Consider the following 18,026-nt stretch of genomic DNA (forward strand, 5'->3'; position numbering starts at 1 on the left):
TGCCCTGCCATGAGCCCTGGCACTCCTCTGCCTCCCACTGGGGTCTGGGGGAATCAGCACAGGGATCAGCACAGGAATCAGCTCTGGCAACATGGAAATCAGCCCAGGAATCAATCAGCCCTGGCAGCATGGAAATTAGCACAGAAATCAGCACAGGAATCAGCCCTGGCAGCATGGAAATCAGCCCAGGAATCAGCTCTGGCAGCATGGAAATCAGCCCTGGCAGCACAGCAATCAGCACAGGAATCACCCCAGGAATCAGCACAGGAATCAGCACAGATATCAATCAGCCCTGGCAGCACAGGAATCAGCCCTGGCAGCACAGGAATCAGCTCAGGAATCAGCTCAGGAATCAGCCCAGGAATCAGCCCTGGCAGCACAGGAATCAGCTCAGGAATCAGCTCAGGAATCAGCCCAGAAATCAGCCCTGGCAGCCCCAGAGCAGCCAGGCCAGGTGGCTCAGGTACTTCCAACCAGGGGAGCAGCTCTCTCAGGAGAGCAGGGCTGGCTGAGCTGATTTTCCTTCCTCTCCCCTGAACCAACCTGGCATATTTTGGCTGCTGTTTCAGACCCCCTGTCCCTCCTCAGCATCACCAAGAGCCATATGAGTGCTTTCCTCAGCAAGGGGGCAGCAGTAATTACATGTAAACCTCAGCAGAAGCTAAGCATGGGTTCTGTCCCAGTCTGACACTGCTCCTGCAGCAGAAACTGGAGCAGACAGCCCAGCAGGGCCCTCCATGTGCTCCACCTCAGGCCCCACCAGAAACACCTTCCCAAAGTGTGAAATTCCAGCAACGCCACACAGGAGCACAGCAAGCTCATCCCAGGGCTGGGAGCTGCTGAGCCCAAAGGTGCCCCAGCAGAGAAAGCTGTGCAGTGAGGGACAGCAGGCACTGCCAGATGGCAAACAGGAGTGATTAGGAGACTTCTCCTAAATGGATTGGAAGGCTTGGCCCTAACACACCCAGTTCAGCAGGAGAGGTGTGGCTCTCCCAGGGATCCCAGGCAATCTCACACAGCCAGCCCCCTCCCCTGGCATGGCAGGGACATGAGGTCACTGCACTGCCAGGGCTTCTCTCTCAATCAATAATCAATCAGTGCCTCCCTCTGGGCCCACTCCAGACCCTCTCCAGGTGCTGAGCACACCTTTCTGTGAGCCTCAGTCCCAGCAGGCTGCCCCTGAGCTGTGTGCGGAGGTTCCACAGGATGAGCATCCCCTGCTCCTGGGCAGCACTCAGGAGTTCACAGAGCTTCAGCCTGACAGGGACACCTTCAGCCCACTGCCACAGAGGGGTCTGGGCCGGGAGGGACCCCAAATCCCACCCAGTGCCACCCCTGCCATGGCAGGGACACCTCCCACTGTCCCAGTGTCCAGCCTGGCCTTGGGCACTGCCAGGGATCCAGGGCAGCCCCAGCTGCTCTGGTCTTCTAAAGATCTGCTAAAACCTGAAGATTTTTTCAAGGCTATTTCTCTGTAAAACCATCCACATTTTGCTTGTGCTTTGACTGTGGCCTGTGAGCAGGACAGGCCATAAATGTGGGCTCAGCCCCACATTTCCAGGGTGTGGAGGTAGGGTCAGCCCCACATTTCCAGGGTTTGGGGGTAGGGTCAGCCCCACATTTCCAGAGTTTGTTTGGAGGTCTGTGGGTCCTGTGCTGGTGCTCCCTGGGCTGGGACAGGGGAACACTCATGGAACACCTCCCAGCAGAAATGGCACCTGCAGCACCCAGCAGCTGAGCAAGCAGCAGCAGCAGCCCCACAAGAAAGAGCAGAAAATCAAAGTGCAAACCCCACTGTACTCGCAGAGCCCACGGCTGAGCCAGGCCAGCACTCAGCTCGCTCTGGGCACTGCTAACTCTGATCCTCTCCAGGAACTTCCCTGCTCTGCCCCCTGAGCTCCAGAGCCTTGCATGGCTCCAACAACCAAACCCTGAATTTCACAAAGAAATACTGGAAAAACATCCTTTGGTTTTAAGAGAAGATATTTGAGATTTTTTTTTTAAATTGCTCCAAAATGCATCCAGGGCAATTTGTAATTCACATTTCCTATTTTCTGATTGGTAAAACTCAGGAAATTTCCCCATTCACAGTATAAAATATTTTTTAAAGTAGAATTGCTATAAAAACATCAAACCCATTTTTATGTATGGACACCATACCCAAAATTTCACTGAAAATTAAGTTTGAGGAGTTTTGCTTGGATGTTATGACTGTTTTTAAAATTCACTAATACAATTTTCATTTTTTTCCACCTAAAAATGGAACTGTAAATGACTTTTATTGAACAGACTACTCAAACTTCAAAAACCGAAACTGAGTTCAGGTGAACTACTGTTATACACATTCCTGAACACTGCCTGATCAGGGGGCTGATCATTAACCCAATCAATGCCACAGCACAGGAACTGCAGCAGTTACACTGGCACTAAGGCACCCCAAAACTTTGAAGTACAGCAGAAGTTTATATCATTTGATTTTCTAATAATTGTTATGAACACACAGACCTGGGGAATGAACGAGCAGTGCTGGTGCAGCTGAGACTATGAACAGATGGAATTCCACATAAATAATGAAAATGTTTTTAAAATAATTATTTCACAAGTGATAATAAAGAAGGAAAAGCTCATAAAGCAGAAAGTCAGAGATGCCACATTTCCTAACAAACACATTCATGAGCTTCAAAGTCCCACTCAGTGAAGGCTCGAGGCAAAGGTGGCACATCTGGGCAAGCCAGGGGCCTCTGCCCCTTGTGCCTCTTGAAAACATGTTCTGGTCTACAGCCCTGGACTAAAAATGGGTGTTTGACCAGAAACACGGGGCTTAGGTGAGCAGTTTTTATTTATAGTAAAAATATTTCCTTCCCAAAGTAAAATCTGGCTGCTCTTTGGTAGGAGGGGAGAATGTTCTCAGAAGTCTGAAAGCAGCAATAAGATGCAGCACAGGAGGATGAGAGCAGGAGGGGACCCTGGGGGGGATGTCCCCAGGCTGGGCTCCCACAGGGAACATTCCAGCATCACAGCTTGGGTGGCTTTCTCTTTGGCCAAGTTTTGGCATGAAATTCTTACATTTGGGGTTTGTGGTGTTTAATTTCAGCTTAGTTGATCCAAAGAGTGGTTAGTGAAGTGCACCAGCAACACAATCCCCTGCCCTGGCCCAGCTGGATTTCAAATTCTCTTTTCCTGCCTTCCCTTCCTGAAATCTGCCTTGGCAGAGGGCCCTGAGTGACACTGGGGAACAGCCCAGGGCAGGAATTCCATTTATTTCCTCCTGCACTCGGGGCTCTCTCCAGCTGCAAGTCCTTAATTTGTGAGAGCCGTTCCATGGCTCTGTCCATCGTTCTGTCCCTGGCTCTGTCCATGGTTCTGAATCCCAGTGCAGCTTCCAAGGATGAATTTGGTTTTCCCAGCAGGAATGGATTTTGTGCACCTGCATGATCAGACATCAGGGGTAAATCCTGCAGGGGTGAGCAGGGGGAGGAAAATGCAGTGTCAGGGATGTGCTGCCTGCTCCCACTCTGCTTTGACAGCAGAGCTGCTGCTCCAGGCAGGAATTCCAGCAGCATTAATGGGGCAGGAATTCCAGCAGCATTAGAGGCAGGAATTCCAGCAGCATTAGGGGCAGGAATTCCAGCACCAGTGAGGCAGGAATTCCAACAGCATTAATAAAGCAGGAATTCCAGCAGCACTAGAGGCAGGAATCCCAGCAGCATTAGAGGCAGGAATCCCAGCAGCATTAGAGGCAGGAATTCCAACAGCATTAATAAAGCAGGAATCCCAGCACCAGTGAGGCAGGAATCCCAGCAGCACTGACAGGACAAGAAGTGGCAGGAATTCCAGCAGCAAACAGATCAGTGGAGCACGGGCAGGGAAAGGGCATTTCTCCACATTCAGAGCTGGCTTTGCACAAGAACTGCAGACGTGCCCAAACCTTTGCAGCGTGCTCAGAGCTGTGCAGCTGTCTCCTTCCTCAGCTCCTTCCAGATTCAAATGCAAATCAAATTTGATGGCCTCAGTCTGTAATTTCGTGCTGTGCTATCCTCTGCTATGCACATTAAGGAAACTAGAAGTGTCTTTGCCATCTATTTTCCCTTTAAATCGGTGGCAAGATTTGCATTAAGACCAGATAAAATCCCTAAATGGGAATCTTCAGGGACCGTGAGATTTTTGCAAAGCAACTTTGCAAGAACCAGGGTGAAAACTGGTGTTAGCAGAGTTATTGATGAATTTGGTGCTTGCCAGGGCCAGCTGGACCCGGGCTGCAGGGTTCTGTGCCTGGGGATGTGCAGGGTTCTGTGCCCAGGGTTCTGTGCCTGGGGATGTGCAGGGTTCTGTGCCCAGGGTTCTGTGCCCGGGGATGTGCAGGGTTCTGTGCCCAGGGATATGCAGGGTTCTGTGCCCAGGGTTCTGTGCCCGGGGATGTGCAGGGTTCTGTGCCAAGGTTCTGTGCCTGGGATGTGCAGGGTTCTGTGCCATGGTTCTGTGCCTGGGGATGTGCAGGGTTCTGTGCCCAGGGGATATGCAGGGTTCTGTGCCTGGGGATGTGCAGGGTTCTGTACTCAGGGGATGTGCAGGGTTCTGTGTCCAGGGTTCTGTGCCTGGGGATGTGCAGGGTTCTGTGCCTGGGGATGTGCAGGGTTCTGTGCCTGGGGATGTGCAGGGTTCTGTGTCCAGGGTTCTGTGCCCGGGGATGTGCAGGGTTCTGTACTCAGGGGATGTGCAGGGTTCTGTGCCCATGGTTCTGTGCCTGGAGATGTGCAGGGTTCTGTGCCCAGGGTTCTGTACTCAGGGGATGTGCAGGGTTCTGTGCCCAGGGATGTGCAGGGTTCTGTGCCCAGGGTGTGCTGTTCCCTCCCTCTCAGAGGGAAAGCAGGGGACCACGAGTCACTCACAGCTCCCAACCCCTACTGAGGCTCCACCACCAAACGGCACCGCCAAGAGCCAAAAGCAGAGAGTTCCACCACCAGCCCAGAGCTGCAAACACCACGATGGAGCAAAGCAGGAGCAGCCCCGGAGCGCTGCAGAGCCCCGTACTCACTGTTGGGGTCCACGTTCTCGCAGAGCTCCGTCTTGGCCTCGCCGTTGGGGCGGTCGCTGGGCTTGTGCGACAGGCGCGAGGACATGGTGGCCGCCGTCACCACCGCCTTGAAGCTGCGCTTGCGCTTCTGCACGTTCAGCTCCGGGTGGAAGATGATGATGTAAACCTTGGGCATGTAGAGCATCCCCAGCGCCACCGACGCGCTCAGGTTCATGGAGATGGTGAGCGTGGTGGTTTGGATGTAGAGCTGCGGACAACAGAGACGGGTTACGCGCGGGGTCACCAGCCTGGGGCCGCTCACACATGAAATACCAGGCATAAAATACCTGCTGGAAAGGGATTGTAATCTTTCTAGATGTCACACACCGTGAGTGGCGCTGCAGCACCCCCCCACACAGCAATACCCCTGGAAAGGGATTGTAACCTGTCTGGGTGTTACACCACAGGGCAGGGCTGCAGTGCCTCACACACAGATAAATAACCGCTGGAAAGGGATTAGAACCAGTTTCCATGTGTTACACACCAGGATGGGAGCTGCAGCACTTCACACACAAATAAGTACCTGCTGGAAAGGGATTTCAACCTGTCTGCATGAGTTACACACCATGGGTGTGGGCTGCAGCAGTTCAAACATAAATACCAAAGAAAAGTAATTTTTAACCAGTCTGCATGTGTTACACATAGGACTGGGCCAGCCTGCAGCAGTTCAAGCATAAATACCCACTGTAAAGTCATTTCTAACAAATTTGCACACATTACACATAGGGCCTGGCCAGCCTGCAGCACCTCACACACAAACAGCAGTTGTAAAGGAATTTTTAACAACTTTGCATGTTACACACCACAGGCCTAGCCAGGCCACAGCAGTTCACACACACATCCATTTAACACGATTTTTAACCAGTCTGCAATGCAGATGAGGGAGCTGAGACCTCTGCCCTGCAGCCACCATGATGTCCCACACAAATGCCCTGCCTGATCCACCAACAGCTTCAGTGCCCGAGACTTCCAGGGGCCTTAGCACAGTTCCCACAGCAAGGTCCCACAGTTTAATTGCGATTTATGTAATTAGGGCACCCTGCAGCAGCTGCTGTGCCCCAGTGGGGAATTGGTCTGACTGGAGCTGCCTCAGCCTTGGGTCCAAACCTTCCCCTCCATCCTGAGCAGCAGCAGCTCAGGAGCTGGGTTTGGTTTCTCCTGCTGGGCAGGGGTTGAAGGTGAGATGATTATTTAATCAAAGGGGTCTCTGGCAGCACCTCCAGAGCTCCCACCTTGCAGACGCTGATGGGAGATAAAAGGGAGGCAGAAAAGAGCGTTTGTAGAACAAGGAGGGATGAGTGACACACAAAGCTTCTCATGACAAATGGGAGCAGCCTAAAGATAAGGGAAACTAATAGATATGCTTATTATGCAGAGCCTCAGTTTTATGTGTTTTATCTCTGCTTTGTGGTTTTACCAGTCAGACATAAAAATGCAGTTTACGTGAAACTATTTCATTTCTTATTTCACTTCTTCTGATAAATTCTAGGGAAGCATTTTAGATGAATGCAAATGGGTGACTTAAAGTACAAAGGATCAGATTTAACTGACAATGGGACTCTAATAACTCATGCGTGCCTTTTACAGCTGCCTGCTGAACCTGGCAGCTCCCAAACCCGAGATTAAATTAAGAAATTAAGATGCAGATTTAGTGAGAGATACTCAGACTCGACATGAATGAGAACTGGGATGGAGCTTATCCAGCCTGGAGGGGAGAAGGCTCTGGGGTGACAGAGCTGTGGCCTTGCAGGGCCTGAAGGAGCTACAAGAAAGTTCAGAGAGAGAGAGAACATTTACCTGGGATGGAGGGACAGCACAGGGAATGGCTCCCACTGCCAGAGGGCAGGGATGGATGGGATACTGGGAATTGGGAATTATTCCCTGCACAGGTGCCCAGAGCAGCTAGGGCTGCCCCTGGATCCCTGGCAGTGCCCAAGGCCAAGCTGGACATTGGGACACCTTGGGACAGTGGGAGGTGTCCCTGCCATGGCAGGGGCGGCACTGGGTGGGATTTGGGGTCCCTGCCATGGCAGGCTGGCACTGGGTGGGATTTGGGGTCCCTGACATGACTGGAAACGTTGCCAGAGGAAATCCAGGCTTTCTAAAGCAATCTGGTGTTGGTCCCCCAGAACCACTCTCCTGCAGGGTTTGGAGCCACATCTGCTCTGACAGAAGGACAAACCCTCTGAAGGGTCACCCTCACCCAAATCTCTCTCCAGCAGACTCTGACTTCTGACAAATCTTAACTCCACACACTGCATTGCAAATGCAGCGACTTTGAAGCAGGCACTGGAGAAAACCCAACCCCGAGGACATCATTCACATGCAAAAGCACCTAGATTTTATCACGGCTTTTACATAAGTGATTTCCATTTGAATTTTAGATTTTTATGTTTTCCAGATTCTTGCTTTATTCATGCAAATCACAAAAATTGCCTTCCAAACCTTGAGAGAAAATTGGACTGGTCTGGAATACACACATCTAATAACGGGCAATTTTTATAGAACAAAATACATCACTGGCTAATTCTGCATGAACGGTGATTTCTCTGGGAAGCAGAGCCCTGCAGGATCAGGCCTCTGTCTTTGCCAACCCAGGAGAGATTTCCAGCTGCTGGGCCAGAAGAACTGATCCAGTTTATAGAACAACTTAACTCAGAGCTGTGGAGCTTTGAAAAGTCCCTTTAGGAGTCAGAACCCTTTTAGCAGGCTAAAGCTTTGCCTTCAGTCTAATCAGGAGCAACTGCTCCTCTTCCCTAATTCAGCTTTCTAATTATGCACTGAATTGTGTTATGTTGCAATATGGAAATAAAGTGGTAACTTGAGATATTTTTGGACTCGTGCTATTACAAGCCAATTTATCTCACTTTTATATGGGAATTAAAACAAATGTTCTTACAGCTGAAGTAGACGGTTTATAAATCTCCCAGAAGGCTTTTCCAGGTCATCTGAAGATTCTATCTCATTCTCTACATTATGTTGTGCAAATATAAGAATGAGAAACACTTTTTAATAAAAATTAAAATTAGCTTCCCCTGCGCCGTGTGTTTGCAAAACCATGGGAGGTGAAAGGACCCAAATGGAAACGTGCCCTGGGGGATTTGGGGGTGCAGGGGGTGGGAGAGGGCCCTGGCCCTCCTGCAGGAGCCCTGTGCCCTCCCTGGGGACCCCAGACCCACCTGCCTGTGCCAGCACCTGGGGCATGCAGGGAGAGACATTATAATATGTGGTTTGGGCCCTGGTGCTCTATCAAACCAGCAGCCAGAATGAAAGCAGCTACAGCACAAACCAGAATGAAAGCAGCTAGAACCATAAACCAGAATGAAAGCAGCTAGCACAACTAAACCAGAATGAAAGCAGCTAGCACAACTAAACCAGAATGAAAGCAGCTACAGCACAAACCCTTCTGGTAAGAGAACCATTTGCACCTGTAAAAAACAAAAATCTGTCCCATGGCAATCAGTGAACACAATATGTAAACCATCCAGAAATAGAAGGATTTGGTGGGCAGGCACAAAGGCCATTTACTGACCAACAAAGGCCATTTACTGACCCTCAGTGAGTTTCAGTGTATTGTTAACCAGATAGGTTTAACACAGGTGCCTTCTGATATTTCCCGTAAGAATGAGCTACGTGAATAAGGAACTGGCCATGTGAATAAAGAACTGGCCATGTGAATAAAAACTAGCTATGTGAATAAAGAACTGGCTTTTCTGCATGAAGGAAGTTGTGCAAGTGTCAAGGTCTATGAACAAATCTGATCTACACAGAAATCACAGGAGTTGTGCTGATCACAGGCATCAGAGCAGAAATAGCAAGGCAGGCACAGAGAGCCCCTGTGGGGTGGCTCAGGGAATGGGCTGCATGTCCAGAATCCCAGAGTGGTGTGGGGGAAGAGACCCTAAATCCCACCCAGTGCCACCCCTGCCATGGCAGGGACACCTCCCACTGTTCCAGGGTGTCCAGCCTGGCCTTGGGCACTGCCAGGGATCCAGGGGCAGCCACAGCTGCCCTGAGCACCTGTGCCAGGGCCTGCCTGCTCTCACAGGGAACAATTCCTCATTCCCAATAACAATTTATGCCAACAAAATGAAAATTCCTCCAACAGATGCACCTAAAAGTCCAACTTGCTGAAGGCAGAGTTGTGTCCCAGCCCCTGTGGCAGCACCTGCAGCAGGGATGCAGGGATGCCAGGTTGCAGGGATGCAGGGATCCTGTCCCAGCAGTTCCTGGCAGCAGGAGGCTCAGCCACACACAGGAATCCTCACTCACATTCCCAGCGAGGCTCCCCTGCAGGGCCACACGCAGAGGCAGCCAGCACGGAGTGAGCAGGACTAACAGGACAAATTCCCAGTTCCCAGTGCCTGCAGGCTGAACCTGCTGCTCCTGATGTCACCTTGTCAGAGCCACCATCCATTCCCACGTCCCCAGAGCACCCAGCACATCCAGTGTGTCAGCTTGTGGTTCACACAATCGTGTGGAGGAGAGCTGAAGTGAATGTCTGTATTTTAAATTTCTCGGTTATTCCAGCTAAGTGTTTTATACAGCTTGTTCCCTTATATTAGGAACCTCCTTATGCAAGAAATTTGCATGCACCAAAAATAAACGTTTATGGGTTATATCCATAACGTGTGTGATAATTCAAAATAGCAAATGCTGAATTGCTCTGAGGGTGCTGATGCAGATGCAGAGAGGAGGAATTTTGTCCCTCCAGCCTGCGAGAGAAACTCTAACAGCTTATCTGGAAGGAAATTAAATTAGCCAGATAATTGGACAGAGCAGCAATGGAAAACAGCAAGTGCTGCTTTCAGGCTGCATCTGATGGCTGAGAGAGAACTGAAGCAGTGTCAGAGGCAGCCCCACAAGTCACACACACAGTGCTGAGCACACTCCTCCAATGCTGCAGAAAGAGCTGCCTTGGCTTTCTGAGGCAGGCTCAGAGACAGCAAAGGGGCCCAGGAGCTGCCTGGGGTCACCTGGGAGTCATCACCAAGGAAAGCTCTGAGGCCAACAGGGGATTGAAGGGGTTGGGAGCTGGTGCCTCCCTGTCCTTGCACAAAAGAGTCAAGGATGTGCAGGAGAAGTGACCCTGCAAGGGCAGGGGGGTTTGCAGTGAGCTCTGTGCACCCCCAGCCCTGGGCAGGAGAGCTTCTGCTCCCCCTGGTCCCTCCTGCTGCTGCTGCTCTGTGCCCCTGGCACTGAGCTCTGCCCTGCTGGGTGAGGATCCCACTGAGGGATGGGATAATGGGATGGGATCCATGGGATGGCATGGGATGGGATGATGGGATGGGATGGGATAATGGGATGGGATCCATGGGATAGGATCCATGGGATAGGATAATGGGATCCATGGGATGGGATAAGGGATCCATGGGATGGGATCTATGGGATGGGATAATGAGTTGGGATGGGATAATGGGATGGGATCCATGGGATCCATGGGCTGTGATCCCTGGCCTGGCTGGTGACAGCAGAGGGACAGCCACAGCGGCAGGCCCCTCTCCTGGTGCTCCGTCCCTGCTGCCCACATGTCCCCAGGGATGGACACACTGCAGTGGATGAAGGACCCAGCCAGGGGCTGCTCCCCTGCAGGAGGGTCCTGACACCTCCCACCCCTGCTGGCTCACCCAGGGACTTCAGCCAGGGCTTGGCTGGATTTCAGGCTCAGCCAGAGGGAAGAGCTCCAGAAATGCCATTATCAGTCCTCAGAACTGTCTAACGTCTCTTGCTTGGCATTCCTGTTTGTGATCATAGCTCTAAAATAAGTTACACATCACTAAAGGAGACAAACACAAAGTGCAGCAGGAGTAATGCACATCCTCCACTTCTATTATTACAATAATGGCTTTTCCCTCTCTCATGGGCTGAGCACTTGGCTTTTTTGAGCTAGAAATAATTCTTCATCTGTCACTTCTTCCAAAAAAACAAAAAACAAAAAAAAAAAAAAAGGAAAAAAGAGCAAAAAGAGCAAGCCTTCATTTCATTGCTCCCCTCGCCACTGCACTGCTAAATTGACTGACACACAATCTTGGCATTTTTGGGCATTCAGAGCCAGACTCTGGCTGCTGTTGTAAATCATATTTCTCCACACTTATTGCATTTTATTCATTTTATACATGACCAGAGATTAGAGTTCAAATGAAACAGATTTTGCTATCCTTCTTACATTCCAAACGTCACCAGTCTAGAAATCTTTAATTTTACTCACTTCAGCTATTGAATAATTCAATGTAAAAGGAGAAAAAAAACCCCAACCCTGCAACCCTCAGCTCGAGATTTTGAGGGAAATAACGTCAGACCCCAGGGCTGGGTCTCTGCAGGGTGGTGGGCACTGCACAGGGCTGGGGCTGGCACAGGGCTGGCACTGGGGCACATGATGTCCCAAGGGGCACACAATGTCACCAAGAACACATGGTGCCCCCAGGGACACACAATGTCTCTAGGGGCACACAATGTCACCAAGAAGGTACATAAGGTGCCCAAAGGACAAACAATGTCCCCAGGGGTACACAGTGTCCCCAAGGGACACACAATGTCACCAGGGGTACACAGTGTCCCCAAGGGACACACAATGTCACCAGAAACACACAATGTCCCCAAAGGCACACAATGTCCCCAAGGGACACATGATGTCCCCACCAGAGCAGGTTTCTCCAACCCTGCAGTCACCAACACCTGCAGATGCCAAACCCCCATGCCCAGTTTCAGAGAGGAGCTGTGGAAGGTTGTGGAGCATTCCATGAGATTGCCCACGGCCATGCAGCACAGCAGAGAGTCCTGGCTGGGCCCTCAACAGCCCAGAAACATTCCAGGATCAAATATTGCCTTTAGGGGCACAGCTCCTGTGAGCTGCAGGGATCCATGGTTCCTGTAAACTCCAGAGATGCACAGCTCCTGGGATCCCCAGCAGGGATCAGACCCTGCTCTGCCTCCCTCTGCACGGAGCCCTGAGGAAGCTGCAGGGGGAAGGCAGGGCAGGGAGCACCTGGAGCACAGGCACTCCTCCCATGAGCAGCAGCAGGATGGGAGGCAGCAGCAGGAGCTCCTGCAGCCCCAGGGTGTGGGCAGGTGGGCTCAGGGCTGGGCAGGCTCAGGGGGCTCAGGGCCGGGCAGGCACAGGGGGCTCAGGGCCGGGCAGGCACAGGGGGCTCAGGGCCGGGCAGGCACAGGGGGCTCAGGGGGCTCAGGGCCGGGCAGGCTCAGGGGGCTCAGGGCCAGGCCGGCACAGGCACAGCAGCTCTCGATGTGGCCAGGTTGCCATGGCAATGGGAGCTGTGAGTGCAGCCCTGCCGTGCCAGCACTGCAGAGCACTGCCAGCACCACTCACAGCCTGGCAGGACGGGCACAGGTGCCCAGGTGCTCCTCTCCCCCTCGGGCTCTGTACCAGCCTGGGGCTGCAGTTCTGTTCCACTGCCCAGGACATCACACAGCCACACGCCAGGACAGCCAGCAGCCCTCTCACCTCAGGTGCTCAGGCCTTGCAAAATGAAACCCATAATCCAGAATAAATACAACAAGCACTGCTAAGAGTCCCCCAGTCACACACAGCAAGCTAATACTGAGAAAACAAAGCAAAAGGAGCAAGTGAAGCCTCAAGGCAGCCTCAGAAGAGGGGCTGACCAGGCCAGCAGTGCAAGGCAGCCCCAGCACAGGGCTCCTCCTGCCCTGACTGGGCTGTAACTGAGCTGTAACCCAGTGCCCATCCCTCTCGGGCTCTCCTGAGCCATCCAGCTGCACTCCTGCCAGGATGAACCCCCAGCTGCTCCAGCCCAGGCCCTGCCCTAACGAGAGCAGAGATCCCACAGGAGGTTCATCTCACAGAGCAAGCTCCAACACCTTTTTCTGTCCTCTCACTCCAACTCTGCCTGCCCTGACCCAGCCATATGAATGTTTGATTTACATCCAGCCAGTCTGGCCCACTTGGAAGGCTTTCCCTGAGATCAAGCTGCTCTTTTCCTGAGACACTCCACTTAATAAATTCCCTTTGCCTCCACTTGCTTCAGCCACTGAACGTGCTCCATGACCCACACACCAGGCTCACAAAATCTCAGCCCAAACATTCCCCATCCAAAATGAAACCCTCTGGCCTTCCCAGGAGAACAAAACTCATTTCCCTGCACAGCTGGGAGCCAGATGTTCACTGTGACCCCACAGCTTGGCCACTCACAGCCCCTGGATGTGAGCAGTGACCCTGGGGGCTGCAGTGACCCTGCCCATGCACACAGCCCTGGGCAGGCCCTGCTGGCACCAGCTGGGCACGGTTTCTGCAGAACGCACCCAATTTCCTCTTGGTTTGGGCACTCCAGGGTGCCCATTCAGGGAGCAGGCACTTCATGCACAGCCTGTGTCCCTCCTTTATGGCTCCCTGAGAGCAGACTGAGGGAAGGAGCCCTGCCCTGGGGGCTGCTGGTCACACAGTCCCTGAGCTGGGCAAAGCCCTCCAAGATCAGCCCTTGGCTGCTCCCTGCTTGTCCCCCAGACCACAGCCCCGAGTGCCACCTCAGGGAGGGCTGGCACCACACCACTGCCCTCTGTACTGAGGCAGCCCAGTGTTCCCAGTGTACTCCCAGCCCAGCCAGCGTGCAGGACCTCAAACCAGCCCCACAAACCATTCCCTGCCCAGCCAGTGCCCCTGGGTGCCCATGGCCCAGCCCTGCCTGGGTCACCTCAGCTCCCCCAGTGCCACAAATGCCCCAAGCCACCTGCAATCCTTCAGTGTCACTGAGGTCTGACCCAGCCCCACACTGAGAGTCCACTCCACGGATTTGCATACAAAGTGAGATCTAATTCTGCTTGCAGACCTTCAGGGGAATTGAAGTGTAAGGCAGTGCCAGTGCAGGAGGGGGAGAGGGAAAGGATAATCCCACATTATTACTGCTCTTTAAAGCCCTTGCAGCAGAGCACTGGCAGTAAAGAACATGACAAATATACATATATGAAGCCAGCCATTTCTTCAGTGACTTTTGAAATGCTAATGTAATTATTAGTTAAAGCAGAGCATTTACAAATTGCTTTGGCTACTTAGAGAAAACTCGTTATGACTGGACATGTCCTGAGGCCCCACAGTGCTGGGTATGGACTGCGGAGTGTGCTGGGGAACCAGAGCAGTCAGCAATTAAATTATTCTTGTTATTAATTAATTCATTTATTAGCATGCCCAGAGCAGCTGTGGCTGCCCCTGGATCCCTGGCAGTGCCCAAGGCCAGGCTGGGCATTGGAGCAGCCTGGGACAGTGGGAGGTGTCCCTGCCATGGCACTGGGTGGGATTTAAGGTCCCTCTCAACTCAAACCATTCCCTGAAAATGATTTCATTGTCTGAAAGGTGACAGTGAGCAGGGAGTGTGGTCGAGCTGCTGAAGGAATGGAAGATTCCTGGGTAAGGCAGCAAAGCCTTTCCTCCTGACCAGCCATCGGTGGGAGTTTAAACCCTGGCACAAGGAAAATAATTCCTTGTAATAAAGAACAGCAATTTAAACGTCAAAACGATAAAAAGGATCGGGGTGTGGGCAGCAGCTGGAGCCCCACACAGGCTGGACCCACACAGGGCTGCTCAGACAGCCCTGCAAGAACCAAGATCCCCAAAGCTCCCCTGAAGCTGTGCCAGCAACCAGCAGCATCTCCCTGGCTGAAAATGCCCTTCGGAGGCTCTGTGCTCCTCTCCCCAGCTCTGTGCCAGCCCCAGGGGCTCCCCCGGCCCCTCCTCACCGCTCATCCCACGGCAGAGCTCCGGGCAGGAGAGCCCGGGGCAGGGCAGGGGCTGGGATTGTCCCCGGCACCGGAGGCGTTCCTCCTCCTCCTCCTCCTCCTGCCCAGCATTCCCCCAGAGCCGTGCCAGTTTGCATTTAATTAACTCCGTGACTGGAGCCAGCCGATTCTTGTTGCTGCTGATGTGTCACAATTAGAACAGCGTTGCCATGGCAACTGCCCGGTGCATCATCATCATCATCATCACTGCTAGCCCGGCTCTGCTGCGCGCAGTGCTGGGGCTGTGACACGCACACGGGCGTTATTGTCATGCCAAACTGCGATGGGTAATCCCACCGAATACAACATCATTTAGGTGCTCATTTCAATGAGATTTAATTACCAAAGTCTGGCGTTTCAGGAGCTGCCAAATTCCAGCCGTTCCACGATCCCCCGGATCTTCGGGAGGCACCCGCGTGCATCAGCCCGGAGCATCAGGGAAGCGCTTCTCTCTTAATTATCTAACGCTGCCTTTTATTGCAGGAATAAAGCAAACCTGCATCGCAGATCAGCGCTGCTGTGACAATTCCAGCTATATCCAAACCTGAGAGGTGATCCCATCCCATCCTGCACAGTGCCACAATTCCAGCAATGCCCAGACCTGAGAGGTGATCCCATCCCATCCTGCACAGTGCCACCGCAGCTCCCACTCCATCCCCAGCTCCAAGTTAACTCCAAAATTCCCTCTCACACTCAGTCAGTCAGACCCCCAGACACCAGCGCAATTCCCTGCGAATCCTTCAGAGCATTTGGGGTGCTCAGACTGAGCAATCTGGGGCAAAAAACCCGAGTTTTACACCCAAACCACCTCACGTGTTTAACGCCTCCTTGGCCTGACAGAGAAGCTGCAGACACGAATGTGGATCTGTAACTGATTAATGGGTCTGAACAGGATAAAAAAGCAGAGCCTGGCTATTGGTGCCTTGAGCGCTGTGAAAGCTCCCCAGAGCTGTTTGGTGCCCTATTGCATGGCACAGCTGCAGCAGCTGCAGCCCCACAGGAGCCTGAGAACACAAACGGGATTGGGGACAAACAGTACCTGCTGCCAATGAGGGGACAGAGAGGATTGAGCTGGGTTCTACTCTGAGCTGGCCTGGGCTGAGCTAGGCCAGGACAGAGAGCATCAAGCTGAATTCTGCTCCAAGCCAAGCTAGGCTGGGCCAGGCCAAGCTGCTTTGCAGGGACCTGACTTGGTCAATGCTGCTTTGGCACCAGACCCAGTCCCTGCTGTTTTGGGACCTGACTTGGTCCATGCTGTTTTGGGACCTGACTCTTTGGGACCTGACCCAGCCCATGCTATTGTGGGACCTGACCTGGTCGCTGCTGTTTTGGGCATCACCTCCCAAGCCCAGGACCCCGGGCTGGGTTCCAGACAGCCCCCAAGCCCCAGACCCGCTGGGCTGTGCTGTGCCCCAGGAAAGGCTGGCTCAGTCCCATCAGACCCAGCCCAGACAGGGCTCATCCCTTCTGCACCACCAGGGACATCTGCAGGCCTGACCTCCCTTGCTTATCTGCAGTCATTATCAGAGTTCATCTTCCAGTCAATAAAACCTGCTAAAACAACATTGATTCTCAACTTCTGCAGAATCAAATCACTTGACTTCCTTGGTCCTCCAATTAAGGCACCAGAATAAATCTTAACTACTCCCTAATACCAGTTTTCACAAGACTTTCTTCAGCTCTAATCACGTTTAAGCACCTTGGCTAAAGGAATTGATTTCCTTTGCTTTCCCTTCCTGCCACCCAGGAGAGTCTGCTGAGCCTCCCCTGCCTCTCCCGTGCAGCTCCCTGTGAATTACTGCTGCCAGCTCCGAGGTGCAGCAGGAGCTGCTCCCACTAAAAAGAGCTATCTTGTCTCCAAATGATATTTAATTATCTCCATTAAGCATTACAGGCTGCTCTGATGCCGGAGATGTAAATCAGAGGAACAAGAGGAAGATGAGAGCATATTGTTCCTCGCTTGTTTTGTCCTCCTACTCCCTCTCTTAAATAAGTGTCTCTAGAGGTAAGGCCAACGTGGAGCTTGTGAACACTCGAGTTATTCAATTTACAACACACACATTATTTGTCACTGCTGAAACCATGAGGCTCAGCCTGGGCAGGGCTAAGGCTCAGCTTTCCCTGCTGAGGCAGAGGCAGCTAAAGACTGAATGGATGGTGTTTAATGAGCAATTAACAGTGCAAGAAAAGCTGCTATTGCAGAAATAAAAACACCCCCCAAATCACTTTGGACATGGTAGGGTTGGGACGCAAATTTTTTGCTTTAGTCTACAAAAATCCACTGTTGTTTCTCTTTAACCTTCTGCTAAGCTTATGCCTCAAAGACAAAACATGAGGCAATTTCTATGAGTGAGCGTGATGGTTTCTATTTTTATTATTATTACATGCCTGCTTAAGCCACTTAGAACAACAAATAAATCCTGCCAGTCAATATTTTTGTGCCCATCTCTTACGTACAAAGTCCTACCTTTTGCTCTCTTATGTACAGAGAGTCCTACCTTTTGCTCTGCCTTGGGCTGGCCCTGCTGCACTGAAGATGGTCCCTGCAGAGCAGCTCTGTTCTCCCCGGCAAAGGCAGCTGTGCCCAGCTGTGCTGAGCTCAGAGGAGCTGATGCTGGTGTCAGAGCAGCTCTCCAGGATCCACAGAGGCCCTGCTCTGTGGAGAGGGGATTCCCTTTCCAGTGCCTGCAGCTCGGGGGGTGTTACTCATTTTGGAGAACAGGCTGAAAGAGGGCAGGTTTAGATACCAGGAAGGAATTGCTCCTGCCAGGGTGGTCAGGCCCTGGCACAGGTGCCCAGAGCAGCTGGGGCTGCCCCTGGATCCCTGGCACTGCCCAAGGCCAGGCTGGACACTGGGGCTGGTGCACCCTGGGACAGTGGGAGGGGTCCCTGCCATGGCAGGGGTGGCACTGGGTGGGATTTGGGGTCCCTTCCCACTCATTCCATGCATAGCTGACTCCAGGGCTGAATGCTCTTTTCACCCACAGTGGTTTGGGCAGGATGGTGCCCTGGCAGTGCCCTGGGATGTCACTCACTCTCTGTGTCACCCATGCCAAACAAGACTTCCACTTCCCCTGGCCCTTCCTGCTCCTCCCCTGGCAGTTCTCCTTGTTTTTCCTTTTGTTCCTGTTTATTCTAAAGCAAACAGAAGGGAAGCTCCACTCCAGCCATGAGGGATGCTCCTTCTGCAGGGCTGCTCCATCTGGGG

General features: G+C 52.4%; 1 protein-coding gene across 4 annotated transcripts in view; it reads right to left on the bottom strand.

Annotated features, from left to right (window-relative positions):
* Positions 1 to 18,026, bottom strand: part of GRM7 (glutamate metabotropic receptor 7) — a 157,802-nt gene that overhangs the window by 13,823 nt on the left and 125,953 nt on the right. For 3 of the 4 annotated variants that reach the window (XR_010441855.1, XM_064724457.1, XM_064724458.1), the window contains exon 9: positions 5,036 to 5,282. Coding sequence is in view for 3 of the 4 variants with exons in the window: in XM_064724457.1 (XP_064580527.1) it covers positions 5,036 to 5,282 (247 nt within the window). In the remaining variant the exon portion in view is untranslated. Of the gene's footprint in view, positions 1 to 2,815; positions 3,456 to 5,035; positions 5,283 to 18,026 lie in introns of those variants that run through there. The other variant, XM_064724459.1, reaches the window with a different exon arrangement.

Source organism: Zonotrichia leucophrys, chromosome 12 (assembly GCF_028769735.1).
Source record: "Zonotrichia leucophrys gambelii isolate GWCS_2022_RI chromosome 12, RI_Zleu_2.0, whole genome shotgun sequence".
NCBI classification, from domain to species: Eukaryota; Metazoa; Chordata; class Aves; order Passeriformes; family Passerellidae; genus Zonotrichia; species Zonotrichia leucophrys.